This window comes from Sinocyclocheilus rhinocerous, unplaced genomic scaffold (assembly GCF_001515625.1).
Source record: "Sinocyclocheilus rhinocerous isolate Xijiao unplaced genomic scaffold, SAMN03320098_v1.1 scaffold4431, whole genome shotgun sequence".
Lineage (NCBI taxonomy): Eukaryota > Metazoa > Chordata > Actinopteri > Cypriniformes > Cyprinidae > Sinocyclocheilus > Sinocyclocheilus rhinocerous.
In genome coordinates, this window is record NW_015647021.1 from 44,751 (window position 1) to 63,412 (window position 18,662).

The 18,662-nt window shown below is 30.2% G+C and overlaps 1 protein-coding gene across 1 annotated transcript in view; it reads left to right on the forward strand.

The window, feature by feature from the left end:
• LOC107708291 (protein unc-13 homolog C-like) overlaps positions 1-18,662 on the forward strand; it is a gene marked incomplete at its 5' end in the record, with an annotated part of 108,681 nt that overhangs the window by 40,304 nt on the left and 49,715 nt on the right. Inside the window, one exon of the mRNA XM_016512479.1 lies at positions 15,899-16,025. Within this exon, the coding sequence (XP_016367965.1) occupies positions 15,899-16,025 (127 nt within the window). The remainder of the gene's footprint in view (positions 1-15,898; positions 16,026-18,662) is intronic.

Consider the following 18,662-nt stretch of genomic DNA (forward strand, 5'->3'; position numbering starts at 1 on the left):
ATTATGTACTTTACATTTACAGTTTACAATTTACAAATAACAGCATTTACTTGAAACAGAAATAATATTTTAGCATTATAAATGTATTTACGGTAATATCAATTTTGATTAATTTAATGTATTTGCTGTAAAAAATGAATTTAATTAATATAAATTAAGAATAAATTAATAAGAAATAATCAAATAATAAATAGCAAAATAATAATTTTTTGAAAATCTTGCCGACCCCAAACTTTTGAATGGTAGTGTATATTCATCAGTTTTAATATCAGAATATTTAAATGTAAGTAAAAATGCCTTGACACAAACTTGAGTGGCAGCTTAATTGGTAAAATAAGAGCTGCGTTACAGTTTTAATTAGTTTCATTTAATCTAACTGATGAAAACTTTTTTCCAAAGTCATGTAAATTGCATTCAGTAATTTGAATCTGTTTTCTAATAAACAAAAGCAATCAAGTTTGCATTTACTCTCATTACGGTTGTATTTTGTCAAACTCCTCTCGACATGCAAATCATTTCTTGTACAAAACTTTCCCTCCCATGTGCCCTACAGTATCAGCTGTGTCCTCAGCTAACGTTTACCGAGTCGTGTGCAGAGAGCGGCGTCTCTTCACATGCTAACAGACATAATGAAGTCGAGTTGAAACGCTGAAACCCATCATCCTCCAGGGGTCACTTCCTCCAAATGGACAGAACTAACTCTTTCTGACCTGTTTATTCATTTAGAAACTCCTACCCAGAAGCACTTAGGAGCGCACGAGTTGTTTCTCACCTAATAGAGACTTTGATGTACTTCCTGTTTGTTGCCTTGAGGCCAGTCGTCTGGAAGATAAAGGTGGTTAATTTTACTGGGCGAGAGACTCGTTGAATGCAGGACTGGAGACAAGCTGATATATTGCTAATTGCAGACTGAAAGACGTCACCGTACATGCATGTGAAGGGATGCTTGAGTGTGTTTATTCTACACCACTTTTCTTTTCTTTTAAAGGAATACCTTTGCGAAAAAGTCGAACACTTTAGCATGCTTTTATACAAGTACTTATTATGCAAATATCATACACTGGGAGAAAAAAGGTGTAAAAGCTCACTCAGAAATTTCTAGTAAATTTCACAATTAATTGCAAGGAAACAGCAAATAACACATTGAACGTGAAATTCTGATGTAGAAACTTAATGTTTTCTGACACTTATTGTAATTGCATGTTATGTGCAGTTAAATGAAAATGTATTGTAGGTTAAATTTATATGAAATGCAATTAGTTGAATGTTTTTTGACCTACTTAAGTTTGTCTTTATATGTAATTCCATATTTACTTATGCTGTCTTTGAAATATGATTCAAGTGTACTGCTGAATGTACTGACAAGCATTTTTGGTCAACTAAAATATACTTTAATGTCATTTCTACTGAAATGTGTATGTCATGCATTTAAATATGTTTGTAATTACACATTTGCAGTGATGAAGTTGCAATTTAGTGCATTTTAAAAATATTACCTTTAAATGTAATCAAATAACACACTACAGTAAAAAAATATATAACCAGGTATTTTAAATGTGCTTTAGTATGTTAGTCAACACAATTCAAAATAAGTGTGCTTCTTTAAAGCACAACAAAAGGCTTTTTCAACAAAAGAAACAGTTATGAAAGTGTATATTTTCATTAATATTAAATTATCTGTATATTTTTAAATTATAATATTGCACAGTTTGTTAATAATAAACTTCAGTAAGTTTATTATTAAATAGGTTTATAAATAAATTACACAATTTATTATATATATATATATATATATACACACAATCACTTTTGTTCAATTTAGTGTGTCCTTGCTGTATTAATGTATTAAATTAATAATAAATATATATTTTTTTTATTTATTAAAAATAATTACTTATTTTAATAAAAATTTTAATTTCTTTTTTTTTTTAATCTTACCGACCCAAAACTTTTGAATGAAAGTGTATACTCATTATGCAAGTAAGATTTGAAGTACACTACAAGTGTACATTCAGTACTATTAAACACACTTCTTTTTCTCAAGGGAAACATTATTTCTCCCAATAATGACAATTCTGTCATCAAACAGCCCAAAATGAGATGTTTAGCAAATTGTTCATGCTGCTCTTTTCCATGCAATAAAATATTCTGAATGAGAAAAACACACAATTCTAGTATCATAAAAATAGCCCATGCAACATATCTTCCACATTCCGAGTCATGATATGAAGTCATACAACAGATTAGTGTTAGAAAAAGACAACATTTTGATCATTATGTACAAAAATCTTCTCCTCTCCTGTCTGCTATATGGGAAACAGCAATGTAAATATTCTTCAGCCTAACTTTCGTGTTAGAAGAAAAAAAATCGTACAGCTCTGGAACGACATCAGGATGAGTCAATGGTGGCAGAATGTTCATTTCCTTAGATTAAACATTTCTTTTATTCGGTAAAGCAGGACGGCGCTCATCTGATATATCATCTGGCTCCTCAACGGGCTTGTTTCACGACACACGACTCGAGTCGGTGTGGGAGTGATAGTCAGGAAGAATTTTATTTTCTGTGGCATGAGGGAGACCATTGTTGTGAAAATTGTTCATTGAGCTGTGAAATTGTTCACAGTTGAAAGCGTAGAGTCCTCTGAAGTGGTCTAGTTTGTGTGTGTGTTGTCTGGGCCAGAAGTTCAAGACCACTGAAATAGAGAATAATCCAAAACAACGTACAAGCTCGATAAGCAGTTATGGACAGAAACTGAGATCGCTGAACTATGGAAATGTTTGTAGAGTGGTTAGAAGCACACTGCGGGTCCAGAAAGTGTTTGAACACTTGAAAAAATCTGAATGTCAAATCATCTTTATTTATATAGTGCTTTTACAATACAGATTGTTTCAAAGCAGCTTCACAGGAAAACAATAGTGTTCAAAATTCGCCTATTATGAAACTTCAGTTTCATCTGTAAAGCAGCGCTACAGAAGACAATAGTGTCATTATTCAGCTTCATTCAGATTTAATAACAATGTCAATGTTGCAAAGTTCATCAATTACACAACAACTTCAATTTCAGCTGTAAAGCAGCTCTGTATCGTTGAATTAGATCTAATCTCGTCTTCACGATTTTCGCTCATTGTCTCTTTCACATCAAAAAACATGTTTTTTTAAAAATTATTTTTGCTCATCAATTTCTAGTAAATTTCACAATTAATTACAAAAGTGAGATTTTGAAATAGAAAGGCGAAAAATGTTTTCTTGTAAAACATACATCTGTTTTATTTACAGCTTTGAAAATCTGTTTTTTTTTACACTGTGCAAACTTATTTGTCAAGTGTGTTTATGCATCTTTCTTTACAATAAATTACACTTTATTTGATACTTTATTACCTAATGCAATGACATTCAGATGTTAATTGTGTCTTAAAGGAATAGTTCACCCAAAAATAAAAATTTGCGGGAAATATCCTCACCCTCAGGCCATCCAAGATTAGGATGAGTTTGTTTCTTCATCAGATTTGGAGAAATGTAGCACTGCATCAGTGTCTCAGCAATGGATGCTCTGTAGTGAATGGGTGCCGTCAGAATGAGAGTCCAAACAGCTGATAAAAACATCACAATAATCCACAAGTAATCCACAGCACTCCAGTCCATCAGTTAACATCTGGAGAAGACAAAAGCTGAAACAAATCCAGCATTAAGACGTTTTTAACTAAAATGCGACTCCATAATCCATAATAACGCTTCATCCAGTGAAAAAGTGAATCAGGAGAGAAATCTGCACAGATCAAGCAGTGTTTACAAGCCAAAACAGCTCTAAAAAAATATGTGACTGGATTTTAATGTAGGAGACAACAGGAGATGCACTTTTTCACTGGAGGAAGCGTCATTATGGATGATTATGTTGATCAGTTGGCCGCTGTTTATGTTCGGACTCTCATTCTGACGGCACCCATTCACTGCAGAGCATCCATTGCTGAGACACTGATGCAATGCTGTATTTCTCCAAATCTGATGAAGAAACAAACTCATCCTAATCTTGGATGATCTGAGGGTAAGCACATTTCCAGCAAATGTTCATTTTAGGGTGAAGTACTCCTTTAAGAACCTTAAATTCTCTTTGTGGCCGCTGATCTTGAGGTTTTGTGTCAGGATCGGGAATGGCTGGCTGTGTCGGTGACAGCTTGCTTCTCAGTTTTACTCTGCGCTTTCTCTTTTCTCGTTCCATGATCTCCCGTCCCGATAAGATCAGCAAACAGTCTGTCAGCTCGGCCCGAGCGTGATCTTGCAGCAAAAATGCTTTGGTTTTTGGGAACATCAGCATTAAACTGTTCAAATCCATTAATGAAGAGGTCAGTCAGTGTTGGGCTCATATCAGCCCGGTGTTAATCTTCATGTTTAGCAACCTTAACAACACTCCGTAAGACGAGTTCTGTTAATCGAGCCGGACCTGGCGACACACGTGTTAATCTTTTCCGGTGTTTGCTTGTATCGATTGACTGTTAAGCTCAATGAAATCTCAATGGAGCCGTGACTCTTTCCTCAGGGATGTGGCTGTGATTCTCCACAGAGACGCTGTATCTGTCTGGGCTCTTTGTGTGGGTGTTTGTGTTTTTGTACAGGAGCAGCTCATAAATGCATTTTCTCCTGTGGTCCGAAAATATGAAAAGTTAACCCCCGTGAGATTGACATGACTTTCTGTTGAAGTCTCAGATATCTCCCATTGCTGTGTGTGATAAATGATGATCCTGAGTGGATCTGTGTGCTGCTTGGAGCTGTCAGGGTGTTGCTGTGTAGTTGCTATTGTGTTTTGATTGCTTTTTAACAGATTGACATTTGGTTGCTAGGGTTTTATGGGTGGTTTCTATTTGAAGAAATTTGTCAGGAACCACCCATACCCCACGTTTTAATTATTATTATTATTTGTCAAGTTATTGTGCAGCAGATTTTTTCACTGTTTGTTTTTTATTTTTATTTTTATTTTATGTCAAGCCCTTGTTCAGAACAGATCAATGTAAATGTGTTTTTCTATTATTTTTATTTTTAATTACATTTTTTGTCAGGTTCTTGTCTGGCACAGGTCACTGTCAGTGTATTTTATTTTATTTTGCTATTCTTGTCAAATTCTTTTTCCACACAGATCATTGTCGGTGTATTTTATTTTATTTCGCTTTTTTTCAAGTTCTTGTTTAACACAGCCACTGTCAATTTTTTTTTTTAATTTAGTATTTTATTTCATTTATTTTTTTATTTTTTTATTCTATTTTATTTTTACATTTTATTATGTTACTATTATTTTTAAATTGTATTATTCTATTTTATTTTTTATTTTTATTTAGCTTTGTTTTAAGTTCTTGTACAACACAGCAACTTTCAATGTTTTTATTTTATTTTATTTTATTTACATTTTTTGTCAAGTTCTTGTGCAGCATAGATCATTTTCTTTTTTTAATTTTATATTCATTTTATATTTATATTTGTATATTTATTTACTGTTCTAGATCTCTGTTTATATGTTTATATGGTTGAGGGTTGAGTTAAGGAGACAGTAGAGTCCCTTAAAGAGTCTGTTAAAGAAAATTAATTCAGTTTCTACTTGTTTGCAGTACCTCAGGGACTGATGTTCCTCGAGCAGCAGAAAAGCAGCTTTTACTGTTCAGAAGAGGGCAGCAGTGACGGGATGGGTTGATTTTCTGGATCTAATGAACAAACAACTTACTCAGTTACTCAGAATGACTCGTAGATTCAGAAACGCTCCAGTGTGAAATGAAACTCATAGCCAGCCCAAATCAAACTTGGGAAAGATTAACATTTGCATAACATTTTATACAAATTTAATTTGCATAACAATTTATACAAAGTCCCTCCCAAGACCATGAAGATAGAGTTGTTCCCAATAAATCCATGAGATTTCACTTCAGATGAAACAATCTCAACTGAGAGTATAAAACGAGAACAAAACACCCTGTTCTTACTGCCTTCAGTCTGAACTCAAAAGTGATTGCACTTTTGAGTTATTGTTTATATTAAAGGAATAGTTCACTCAAAAATGTCCATATGACTTTCTTGATTTAGCAGAATCATTACACTTTTCTTTTCTGTAAAATGAAAGCAGATATTAACCAGAGGCGACTCATTTTTGCATGTTCACATTCTCGACACACTGCATCAGATTTGATGTCACTGTCATTGGTTTGTTTGTTGTAATTAATCACAACAGCAAATCTTTGTGCAAGCTCACAAACTTTTCTGAAAGTCTTTCAGAGGAACTGATCTACAAAAAGCATCAAACAAATTTTTTTTTTGTTGAATGAACTGATTATTTATTGTTTTATTTATTTGATATATATTTATTATATTTATATAATCATTTTACATTTTTTTATTTGATAATATTTTAATATTAATTTTTTATTTAACTATGATTTAATATTTAATTTTCTATGTATTTAATAATAATAATAATAGTAAATGTATGTATTTATTTTTTCATTTAAATTTTAATAATAACAACACCAAATTTGTATGCAAGATCACAAACCTGTCCTTTAAGAGTTTTAACATTTATGCATGAATTGTTTTATTCGATTTTGAATTCACAGCGTGACATTTTATAAGTTGCATCTGCAGGTTAAAAACATGACCTGTTCTGCAAACGAAATGAGAAAGTGTTGACTGCGACGCCATCTGTGTCCGACTGCCTTTAGTTGTTTGGCAGCCGAACGTGATTCAGAGAGCATCTGCAGGGCTGATTATGTTAACCAGTGTGTGTGTGTGTGTGTGTGTGTGTGTGTGTGAGAGAAATGTCTCATCTGTTCATACATAACTGGATAATTGCACATATTCTGTGTTAAACAGCTGTGAGATTTGTGTGTGCAGTCTTTAAATTGTGTATCTTGTGGTCATATATTGTGACGCTTTTGGAGTCATCAGCTCTGTTTCAAAACCTAGTAAGCTGCCTATCTAGACAACATTTTAAGGGATCTTGGACACGCTTTCCTTTTGGCCAAATTCAAAGGCAGAATCACATGCATTATTTGTGGAGAAGACAAGAATGCCAAGATGTTTTTTTCCTATATATATATATATATATATAGATAGATTATTATTATTAATAATAATAATTAATAATATATTATTATTAATAATATGTAAAACACTTTCTTTTATGTAATATCATGTTTATAAGGAGACATTTTGTTATAATAAATATATATAAATAAATATACATTTATATATAAATATAAATATAATCCATATTTGTTCCATTAATAAATATTAAAAAAAAATGTTTTAGCTCGACAGCCTAGCTATTGTAATTGTATGGAAAAGAGAAGTGTGAACATTATTGGATCGAGTCTCTTGCGGTTATGAATGATTTGGAAATAAACTCTCATATAAAGACAGCAGTTAAACAGGCTGCACATCCAGTGTGGAACTGAATCCAAACCTGCTTTAGGTAGAAATGAATCACATGACATGAATGCGCCGATGAGATAACTGCATTAAGACAGACATATCTGTGCAGGGATCCGGCTGGGCTGGAAGTGGGGAATTAAAGCAGCGATTGCATTCGGTGTTTAATATCAGCGCTTCACCTCAGTAATCAATACATTCCTACCAGAGAAAGTCTTAATCAAAACTGCAGCTTCATCTTTATGAGCCGCTGAACTGAAATGATGAAGCACGCATAATGAGATCTTCACCTTCAGAGCTCTTCAGCGTCCACTGTAGATGAATTACAGACGGCCAGATGAGGCCTTATTCTTCTGAATCATACGCTGTTTGTCTGAAATATTGTGTATTCAGCTTTACTTCTGAAAGAAGTCTGAAAGAAGTTTGCAGAGGAATTAATCCGCAGCAAAAACTAGAGAGAGAAAAAAAACTATATAGAGAGAGTGTGGGGAAGCTTTTCCATTTGTAAAAAAAACTTCCAAAAAAAAGTTTTTTTTAATTATCTGCCTGGTTATTATTTTATTTATTAAGTGTATTTAATTATGTATTTAATAATAGTAATAATAATAAAAATATACACACTTATTTATTTTATATTTTGTAATTTATTTTGTAGTAGTAATAATAATAATTATAATAATAATAATAAATGTTTTTATGGTTTAGTTTTTCATGTAGATTTTAATACTACTACTACTAATGATAAATAAATAAATATTACATATTGTTTATTTTTTATTTTATATTTTTACATTTAACAATTTTATATTTAATTTTCTATATGTTTAATAATAATAATATACACACTTATTTATTTTATATTTTGTAGTTTATTTTGTAATTAATTTATTTTATATTTAATTTTCAATATATTTAATAATAGTTGTAGTAATAATAATAATAATAATAATAATAATAAATGTTTTTATGGTTTAGTTTTTCATGTAAATTTTAATACTACTACTACTAATGATAAATAAATAAATAAATGAATGAATAAAAATTAATAATAGTAGTAGTAATAATAATAATAATAAATGTTTTTATGGATTAGTTTTTCATGTAAATTTTAATACTGCTACTACTAATGATGAATAAATAAATAAATAAATATTACATATTGTTTATTTTTTATTTTTACTTTAAATTTTCTATATGTTTAATAATAATAATAATAATAATTATTTATTTTATATTAATAATAGTAGTAGTAATAATAATAATAATAAATGTTTTTATGGATTAGTTTTTCATGTAAATTTTAATACTGCTACTACTAATGATGAATAAATAAATAAATAAATATTACATATTGTTTATTTTTTATTTTTACTTTAAATTTTCTATATGTTTAATAATAATAATAATAATAATAATAATAATAATATTTTGTAGTTTATTTTGTAATTAATTTATTTTATATTTAATTTTCAATATATTTAATAATAGTTGTAGTAATAATAATAATAATAATAATAATAATAAATGTTTTATGATTTAGTTTTTCATTTAAATTGTACTACTACTAATAATTTATTTCTATATTTTTAATAATAATAGTAATAATAATAATAATGAATAATCATATGAAATCATAAATACATTAGTATTAGTATGTAGTAATATGGTGGTGTTTGGATACACGTACTATAGTTAGATTGCAAATTGTAACTCCATTATCACTCAGCTCTTCATATATAGTAGGATATACAAGTACATCTAGCTTCTCCACATACATACACTATACTCACATGGGATGATATACACCTTTTAGCAAATCTCAGCTGCTTTATTGCTTTCATCATCACAAAATATGAACTATATTATTGCCCAGCTCTTACAGCTGAATGTGTATTAATGCTTACGATATTGTAAACATTAATATCATGACTTTCTGTAAAGCTGCTGCAAAGCGCTACAAATAAATGTAACTTGACTATTTTAGTCATTTGTTCTCTGAATAGGGCGAAACATAATGTATCTGCATGTGCATCATTCCTCAGGAGAGACGTGAAAGCTCTGGCAAAACACATTTCATTATCACCTCGTATTATTGCTGTACTTTTCATTTGGCTTGAGTAATTGTGCCTACCATCATGAATAGATGACACGTCTTAATGTATTCATAATTGAGAACCGTTAGCAGAGAGAGGCATTCATGATCTGCGTTTATTATTCATCTGAGCAGCTCTTCTCCTGTGTTTGGACCCTTCAGACCCTTCAGTGTTTACCCACAATGCCTTCTGCTCCCGAGCACTTTGAGGGCTGTTATTAGTGGTTAATCAATACGGGATTGTTAATGATCACAGAGCAGTGTGGAGATTTAATGTGATGTAAATGTTTGAGATCACTTTGTAGTCTTTTTATTTTTTTATGTCATTGTTCCTTTTTTCATCTTGTGATGTCCTTGTTCTTTAAAGGCACTATACTTCTACAATTATTACTACTAAAACTAATACTAATTCATTGATTTAATAATTTGTGTATTTAGTGTGTGTTTATTAGTAATAATAAGAAGAAGGATAAAAGAGATATTTATAATTTAGGATTTTTACTTTTGTTTTATATTTAATGTATTATCATTATTGTTATTGTTATTATTATTATTATTATTATTAAGAAGAAGAAGAAAAATGATTTTGTGTATAATTATATTTAATATAATTAAACAACAACAACAATACATTTGTTTATAATTTAAACCTTTTTATTTATAATATTTAAAATATGTTTTATTTAATATTATTTTATTAACAACAACAATAATTTTTGTTTATAATTTTATTTATTTATTTTTTTTTACATTTTTTTAACAATTATTTATTTTAATGTAGGCTATTATTATTATTATTATTATTAAGAAGAAGAAGAATGATTGTATTTACAATTGTTCATTTTTTATTTAATTAAACAATATTTTATGTTTTAAAAAATTTTTTTAATGTATTTTTATTAACAACAACAATAATAACTGTTTAATTTAACACTTTTTATTTTTTATAATTATTTATTATTTTAATGTATTATTATTATTATTATTATTATTGGTGTTTGGGCGCACCTACTGATCTTTTGACCAAATATATGACCAAAACAAAGTAAAACAGTCTTATTGTTTCAGACTGCGATGATCATCTGATGCTGATGAGCTCTAAACTGAAACACAGTCAAATCACATTTCACCTAATGTAGGCTAAACACATAACACTGCTCCAGGTGTGTTACAGTAATGAGAGTCAGACAGAAATCTGCTATAGTATAATTGAGATGCTTTTTATTCATGTTTTTATCAGTTTTTATTGTTATATTTTATTTAAAAAAATACATTATACATGTCCCATATTCATTAAAGGTGACATATTATGCCCCTTTTTACAATATGTAATATAAGTCTCTGGTGTCCCCAGAATGTGGCTGAAATCATACGTTTTAAACCATATAACTTCTGATATAGGGTTTTCTGAGCGCACACATCCGAAGCACACACACAGAAAGCGGCTGTCACAGAGCAATTTTGTTGTGATTTTTTTTTGGTCATTTTTAGACATTTATACTGTATATGTCTATGTAGTTTTTTTTATTATTATTATTTTTTTTTTTTTTAGTTTTAGTTATTTTACGCCAAGGTAAACTAAATTAAAATGACGAATGTTGTTGCTACTAGCTGAAATAAAAAAGTTTTTTAGATTTTATTTTAAGTAAAATATTACTATTTTATTTTTTATTTTATTTTTATTTTTGAAGGTTTTATTTTATTTTATGTATGTATTTATTTATTTATTTACTTATGTTAGTTAGTTAGTTAGTTAGTTAGTTAGTTAGTTAGCTAGTTAGTTAGTTAGTTAGTTAACTATAATAGCCACGATCTGAACTTCTTACTTGTGAGTTTTCACACTCACACAATCAGTTTTGCTGATTTGAAGTACTGCAATTCACAATTTTTTTGTATAATACATATTAAACTTCAACAAATACAACCATTATGTATTACGCAGAATAAATACAAAATGTACTAATCTTTTTATATTTTATTTTACTTCAAGTAAAATATTAGCATTTTATTTTATTTATGTTTATATTTTTGTTTTGGTTAACTATAGTAACCATGATCTGAACTTTTGAGTTTTAATCATGATTATTATGATTTTTCTCATGCTGATTCTACATGCAATTCACTGCTGTACTGCAATTCACAATTTTTATTATAAATATTAAACTACAACAAATGCAACCATAATGTATTATGCAGAATAAAAACAACATATACTAATCTCAATATTTGTTACTAAAAATAAATAATATTTGACAATATTTATAGAATGGGAAATAAGATTGGGCAGGACTAGTCTATCAGCATTGTATTGTTTGTTTGTTTTTTTATATTATTATTTTTTCTTTATGCAAAATATGGATGTTCATTTCTTTGTTGTTTTTGGAGTAAAATGTGACCCTGACATGTTCTTGGCAGGTTTCATGAGATTCACCTTTTTTTTTTCAAACCACAGAATAGCTTTGAATGACAGATGGCTGGATTTAAATGGAGGAAAGCAGCAGGTGTTTATCAGGCTGCTCGTTGTGCTGGAAACTATGGATTATGAACGCTTTGATGTTAAAGTGAGAGGCGCTTCTGCTGATGAGGTGCTATATTTTATCCTGCAGAGTCGCTCTGACTGTATCTGATATCCCTCAGGCTCTTCCCCGAGAAAAAGAGCGGCTCCTTTAAGATAAACGAGCAATTATCGGCATGCGGCACATTCTCACAATATGGCAAGATTCAGTGCTCAGGAATGAAACTTCTCCGAGGTTGCGGAAACAATGAGCTGCCAGAAGAGTTAGTCGTTCATTTTAGCAATTCATGCAGACATGCTTCATAAGCAGGTGTTATTAATGTCGTTCATTATGGGGGTTTGGAAAACATATGAAGCATTATGGAAATGCAGAGCTGCATAAACCAGTCGAGACTCCTTCAGTCATAAGTCTGAGAGTTCAGCTCTGTGTTTGCAGAACGTGTTAATGACAGCATTCAATAATGACTTCCAGGACTTATGAAGTAAGTAAGCAGGAAATAATGTAGGATTCATATTGAATCCAAATTGCATTTCTCTTCCATAATGTGACAGATTTCAGTGTGAATATTCAGGTGAAAATAATGTGCAGCACGGATCAGTGTTATTTCTGTATATTATGTTTACTATTGTAGGTTTTTTTAATTAATATTTTGACTTAGATTTTATTTTGTATATTAATTTTTTTTTTTAGTTTGGTTACATTTTTTGTAATTTTGTTATGTGCTTTTTGTATTAGCTTTTTTAATGTTATTTAGGTTTAATTTAATTTCAGTTTTAGATTTTATTTATTTCAAGTAATGTGTGCTTCAGCTTAAACGTATTTCAGTTAGCAACATTTCTAATTTTTAGTAAATGTAAAATTGTCATCTAAAATGTAAAATTTATTTCAGCTTTGTTTTAATTAACACAATTGTTTTTAATAGTTCTAGTTTTAGTTCTGTTTGTTTGTTTATTCGTTCATTGATTGATTGTATTAAATAAAATAAGTTTTATTATTATTTATTTATTTTCTTTTATTTATTTTATAAATGTGTTTATTCATTTATTTTGTATCATATTCTGTGCATAATTGTTATAAAAATCACAATGCAAAAAGTCATAAAAGGCTTCCTTTTCTTAATGCAAAATTTTATTTTATGCTTTATTTCAGTTTTACGTCAATTAACAAACATGTTTTTAATAGTTCTAGTTTAGTTCTCTCTCTTTCTTTCTTTTTATTGAATAAAATGCATTTTATTATTATTTATTTAGAAATGTGCATGGTTATAAAAATGGTTATAAAAATCACAATGCAAAAGTCATAAAAGGTTTCCTTTTCTTTATGCAAAATTATTGTTTATGTTTATAATTTATTTCAGCATTATTTCAATTCACAAAAATGTTTAAATAGTTTCGGTTGTGGTTACAGTTTATGATAATAATCCTGATCATGGGATCTGTGAGGATTTTATGAAATTGTTTAGTTGATTTTATTTTTCTCTAAAAACATGCATTGTATAACCAGAAACATATCTTAGAGAAAGGTAGCTGACTGGTTTCATTTTGACATTATTAATGCATGTGTGATTTGTCTCATTATAATGTCATGTAAAACAACAAAAATGGCAGAAGCTTAATTATCTCTGAAGGTATGATGAGTTTTGAGTAGAATCCTGTAATTATGGTAATTCTGCTGTGATATTAATGCAGCATATTTTTCCAAGCCATAAGCAGCAGTTAAAGATCAGCATGTCTGAATCATGATCTCTGCTTTCAGACACCAGCGGTTGGTGTTTGGGCTCATGTTTAAAGCTCATGTGAATGGAGGTTTGGGTCAGAGACGTGAGCGGATCACTTCAGCCGAAGGCCTTGAAATCAGAGGTTCACAGTGCAGTGATGAATGAGAGCAGCTAATGCCTTATTAATTATTAACTGACACTTACATTCAGATGTTGACAACCGCTGTCTGATGGGTTGAATATTTGAAATCGTACGGTGAATATTCGAGAAGGCTAGCTGGTAATAGGTAGGTAACAGAAGGTAGCTGTCATGAGACCTTCATCATATCTTACTGTTATCAGAGTTCTGTGATAAAGTGTCATGTTAGCGCTAATGTTGTTTGAATATGTTCTTTTCAAGGTTCTGATTGGTCAATTGCAGATTTGTAGAATCCAATATTATGGTATAATTTACTATTGTTTTCATCTGTAAAGCATTGATATGCAAGGCATACACAGTGGACATTATTGTGAAATTACAGTTTTTCTGACACTTCTCTCCAATGCAATACACTTGTTCTCAAAACAATTAGCACAGCCATCCAAACACAAAATTATCTTAACCAAACAGTTCTACTTTACTGCAAAATGAAGCACTGCAATTTTTTCTAGTAATGCATTTATTAAAAGTAAATATTAACATCAAATCTATATTGATTATAAAACTCATTCAGCTGTAGATGCACAAATATGCTTTTGAACAGTAGTGTATATGAGAAGAAAAAGGTCACAGTGTCAGTTTAGTGTCATTATGCAAATATATTAGACTGCATAATGTTACGATGGACCAATCACAATCAAGTATTCCATATATGGATATGCAACCACCTGCTGTGTAGTGTTTGGGTAACACTGTGCTGCTGTGATTAAGTCAATACAAGTCCCCCGTGTCAGTCAGAGGTGATTTGTCCTCAAGTTTGCCGCACATATATGTTGACGTCTCTCCTCGCGCTAGCTGCATGTTATTCCCTGTGCTTTTTTGTGTTTTCATCTTTTCTAACAAGTCTGGGATGAGCGTCATGTTATTCAAACAATTGTTCGTCTGGAGACTCTTTGCTCTTTATTTAATCTCATTGTCTTGTGTAAACAGTTGAAATATTAAAAACATCTCAGTTGTGATTTTTCCTTTCATATGGTTTCATGTGCTGTTTTAGTATATCATTTCAGGCTTAATTCACATTTTTACAAATTAATGCCTTAAAATGTCTTATATAGGTGCAGAAAGGCTTACATTTATGATGTCATGGCATTAAATGATGCATGCGCTGCAAAAAAAAAATTTTTTTTCTCTCAGAATGTTGTCTTCTACAAATATCTAAATATCTTTATATCAGGATTCATTTACTTGAGATCATGAAATTTGAAGATATGAAATCATGTTTTCTGAGAAACCGAACAATCTGAAGTATGCTTATGCTTAAAACAACAAATGTGACCCTGGAGCACAAAACCATGTCAGTAAAGAATGAAATCTTGTGAATTTAGTTGATTTTTCTAAGCCCATTGGCAGGTATTTAGTCATGTTTTAATCATAAATTCACTTATGTCTCATGCTTCTCAAGTCAGTGTGTCTTGAATTTTATTTTTAATGGAAAATTACAAAAATACTGAGAAAGATGTGTGTTCCCTTTAATTTATTCCTTTTTTATATACTATATATGCTTGGTATACTATTATAGTTACATTTTTATAATATTATTTTATATAGTTATATAATTCATATTTTGAATTAGTTTTACTTTTTATTTTAGCTATATTAATTTACTTACTATTTAAGCATCACTGTTTAAGTGTAATGTATTTTATTTAAAAATATATATATTTTAGTTTATTTTTGGTTAGTAATTTTAATGCTTTAACCTAAACTTATTCCAGTTAATTACCATGGCTACATTTCTCATTTTCATTTAGTTTGTCTTTCATCTAATATTTATATTTGTATTTTATTTCAGCTTGATTTCAATTGACAAAACTGTGTTTAATAATGTTAGTTTTATTTGTAGTTTGTGATAGTACATGCTGGAGATGTTTGTAGATTGTCTCCAGACAGTAAAGCCCAGTATGTTTCTGTGCATGACTCACTGTTGACTCATGACTCTTTCTCTTCTCTTTTTCCTCTTCATTTGCAGAACACGACAAGCATCGTCTATGTAAGAGCACAGAGTACATGAATTTGCACTTCAAAGTCAAATGGTTCCACAACGAGTACGTCCGAGACCTGCCTGCCTTTAAGGGAATTCCTCCAGAGTATTCACTGTGAGTTTCCCTTCACGTCTCGCTCTCTCACGGTGTTGAGTTTTTTTTCTGAAATCATTGATATAAACAAAAATCAAGTTCCATCCCAGTTTACAAGTTTAAGGCATGAGGAACTAGTTCCCTTACACCATCAACAACAAACCAATATATATATATATAATCATAATAATATGCTGATTTATTATCAGTTGTGCTGCTTCATATTTTTTGGGAAACCTGTGATACTTTTTTTCAGGATTCTTTGACGAATAAAAAGTTAAAAAGAAGAGCATTTATATAAAATAGAAATCTTTTCTAACAATACACACTACCGTTCAAAAGTTTGGGGTCAGTCAATTTTAATTATTTCTTTTTTTGAAAGAAATGTAAACTTTTATTCAGCGAGGATGTGTTATAAAAACATTTAGCAAGATTACTGTTTTTTCTGTATTTTTGATCAAATAAATGCAGCCTTGATGAGCAGAAGAGACTTCTTTAAAAAACATTACTAGTCTTACTGATCCCAAACTTTTGAACGGCAGTGTATATATATACATTTTTGCATTAATAAAAAAAAAAAAGCCATATTTTTTGATTATGATGACATCATCATGACAATTTTAAACAGAAAGCTTTCTAATTTAACAACATACATCAGTGGGATGTTTTCAACATTTAATTGTAAATTTCTTAGTGTAACATTCACAAAACCACATCTACTATACGACTATATATACTATACTATACGTTTGAATAGGGTTTGTGGGTTAAAGAGTTCAAGCTGAATTAATTGCAGGAAATCACGTTCCATTTGATGGTGATATAATTATAAATTGTATTATTATATAAAATCATGTATATATGAAGAGCTCAGATCCAAAAGCCTCTAAAGTGCCGTTTGAGGTTTTCTTCTAAAATGAGCATTTTTATCTGGCTCCTGTGTGTAGGTTATGTAATTTCACTTTATTGGCAATGTATAGGTTCTTTTCATATATATATATATATATATATATATATATATATGACATTTTTTGACAGGAGAAAAAAAAAAAAAAAGATTGCGTTTCCTGAAGGAAATGCCAGCATTTGCAAAGCACCAAAGGAATAATGCCAAGGTTTTAGGTATGTTTCAGTTTGAAATTAATTGAATTAAATTAACTAATTAATTGAAATTGATTCATGATCGAAATTAATTACTTAATTAAGTAAGGAATTTGTGGGTTAAACAATTCAAGCTGAATTAATTGCAGATATTGAGAAAAAAATAAGAATAACAATATATTCTTTAAAGAATATTAACACAGTGTTGCTTTGCAAACATGGTAAAACATTTTTTTAAATGATTCCTGCAGCAGCAATACGAACTAAAATGTGCCAACATCAATGCACAGCCTGTCAGATGAGATTTGATCATTAGCACACACAGGAGTCCTCCTCACCTCCTCACTCTCATCAGCTTTTCTCAGATTTTCTCTCCACTCTCAGCTGTTAAAATCACTCACTTATCTCTCGCTATTAAAATACTATGATTACTGTTATGACTTATGATTACTTATATTTTATTTCGCAGAGATCAGTTACCTTCCTACATTATTGCAACTGCAACAGGCATTTTAATCAGATGCATATTGCCTGTTACACATAATTTCATTAGATGCATATTTATTTATCTGTTTGTTTGTTTGTCATGCATATTGCTATCTATCTATCTATCCATCCATCCATCCATCCATCCATCTAACTATCTATCTATTTATCTATCAGATGCATGTGACCTGTTATACATAATTTAATCAAATGCATATTTATTTATTTAGTTAATGTTTTTTATTTATTTTTATTTTCAAATGCATATTGCCTGTTCTCCATAATTTAATCAGATGTTATCGTTTGTTCGTTCGTTCCTTTATTCATTTATCTATCTATCTGGGGACAGCTTTTTTTTTTTTTTACCTTTTTTTTTAAGCAATTAGGCACAAGTAACCATTTGACTAGTCTCAATATTATACTCTCATTATCATAATCTTACATGATAAACTGGACACACAGTCCCCAGAAAGCATGTGTATATTGATGAGACTTCTGTGAAATATCGCTGCTGGTAAACATTGCATTTTAAAGGTCATATTTATGTACAAGCATCTGATAAAATTGATTAAAAGTAATATACATTCAAACTAATAAATGTCGGCAAGAGCATCTGCTAAATGTCGTCCTGACATTCAGGGACATGTTGCAAATGAGAAATGGCTGTAAAAATGACACCCTACTGCAGATGTCAGACTGATCTCTCTGCAGCGTTCCTGAGCTGTGAATGTGTGCTTAGGAAACCTTCACATAGAGCAATATTTACAGTTTCTTTCAACTACTTACACACAAAATCTTTACTCGTCACACAATTTCTGAAAGCTGACACTCAAACAGCAGAAGCACACACCAAATCTGCAAAACCATACACTTTATTCTCAGCCTTTGACTCAGCCTTTTTTCAAAATAAAGCACTTTTTGCAAAACGCAACACACAATTCTCTATGTACCACAAAAATCTAACAGGAATTAATATTATGGCAAAGGTGTTTGCAAATGTTTGCTTTTGAGATGTGTTTGTGATATTTTGAATGCAGTGCTTCATTTTGCAAGAGATGTGAGGCATTTTGC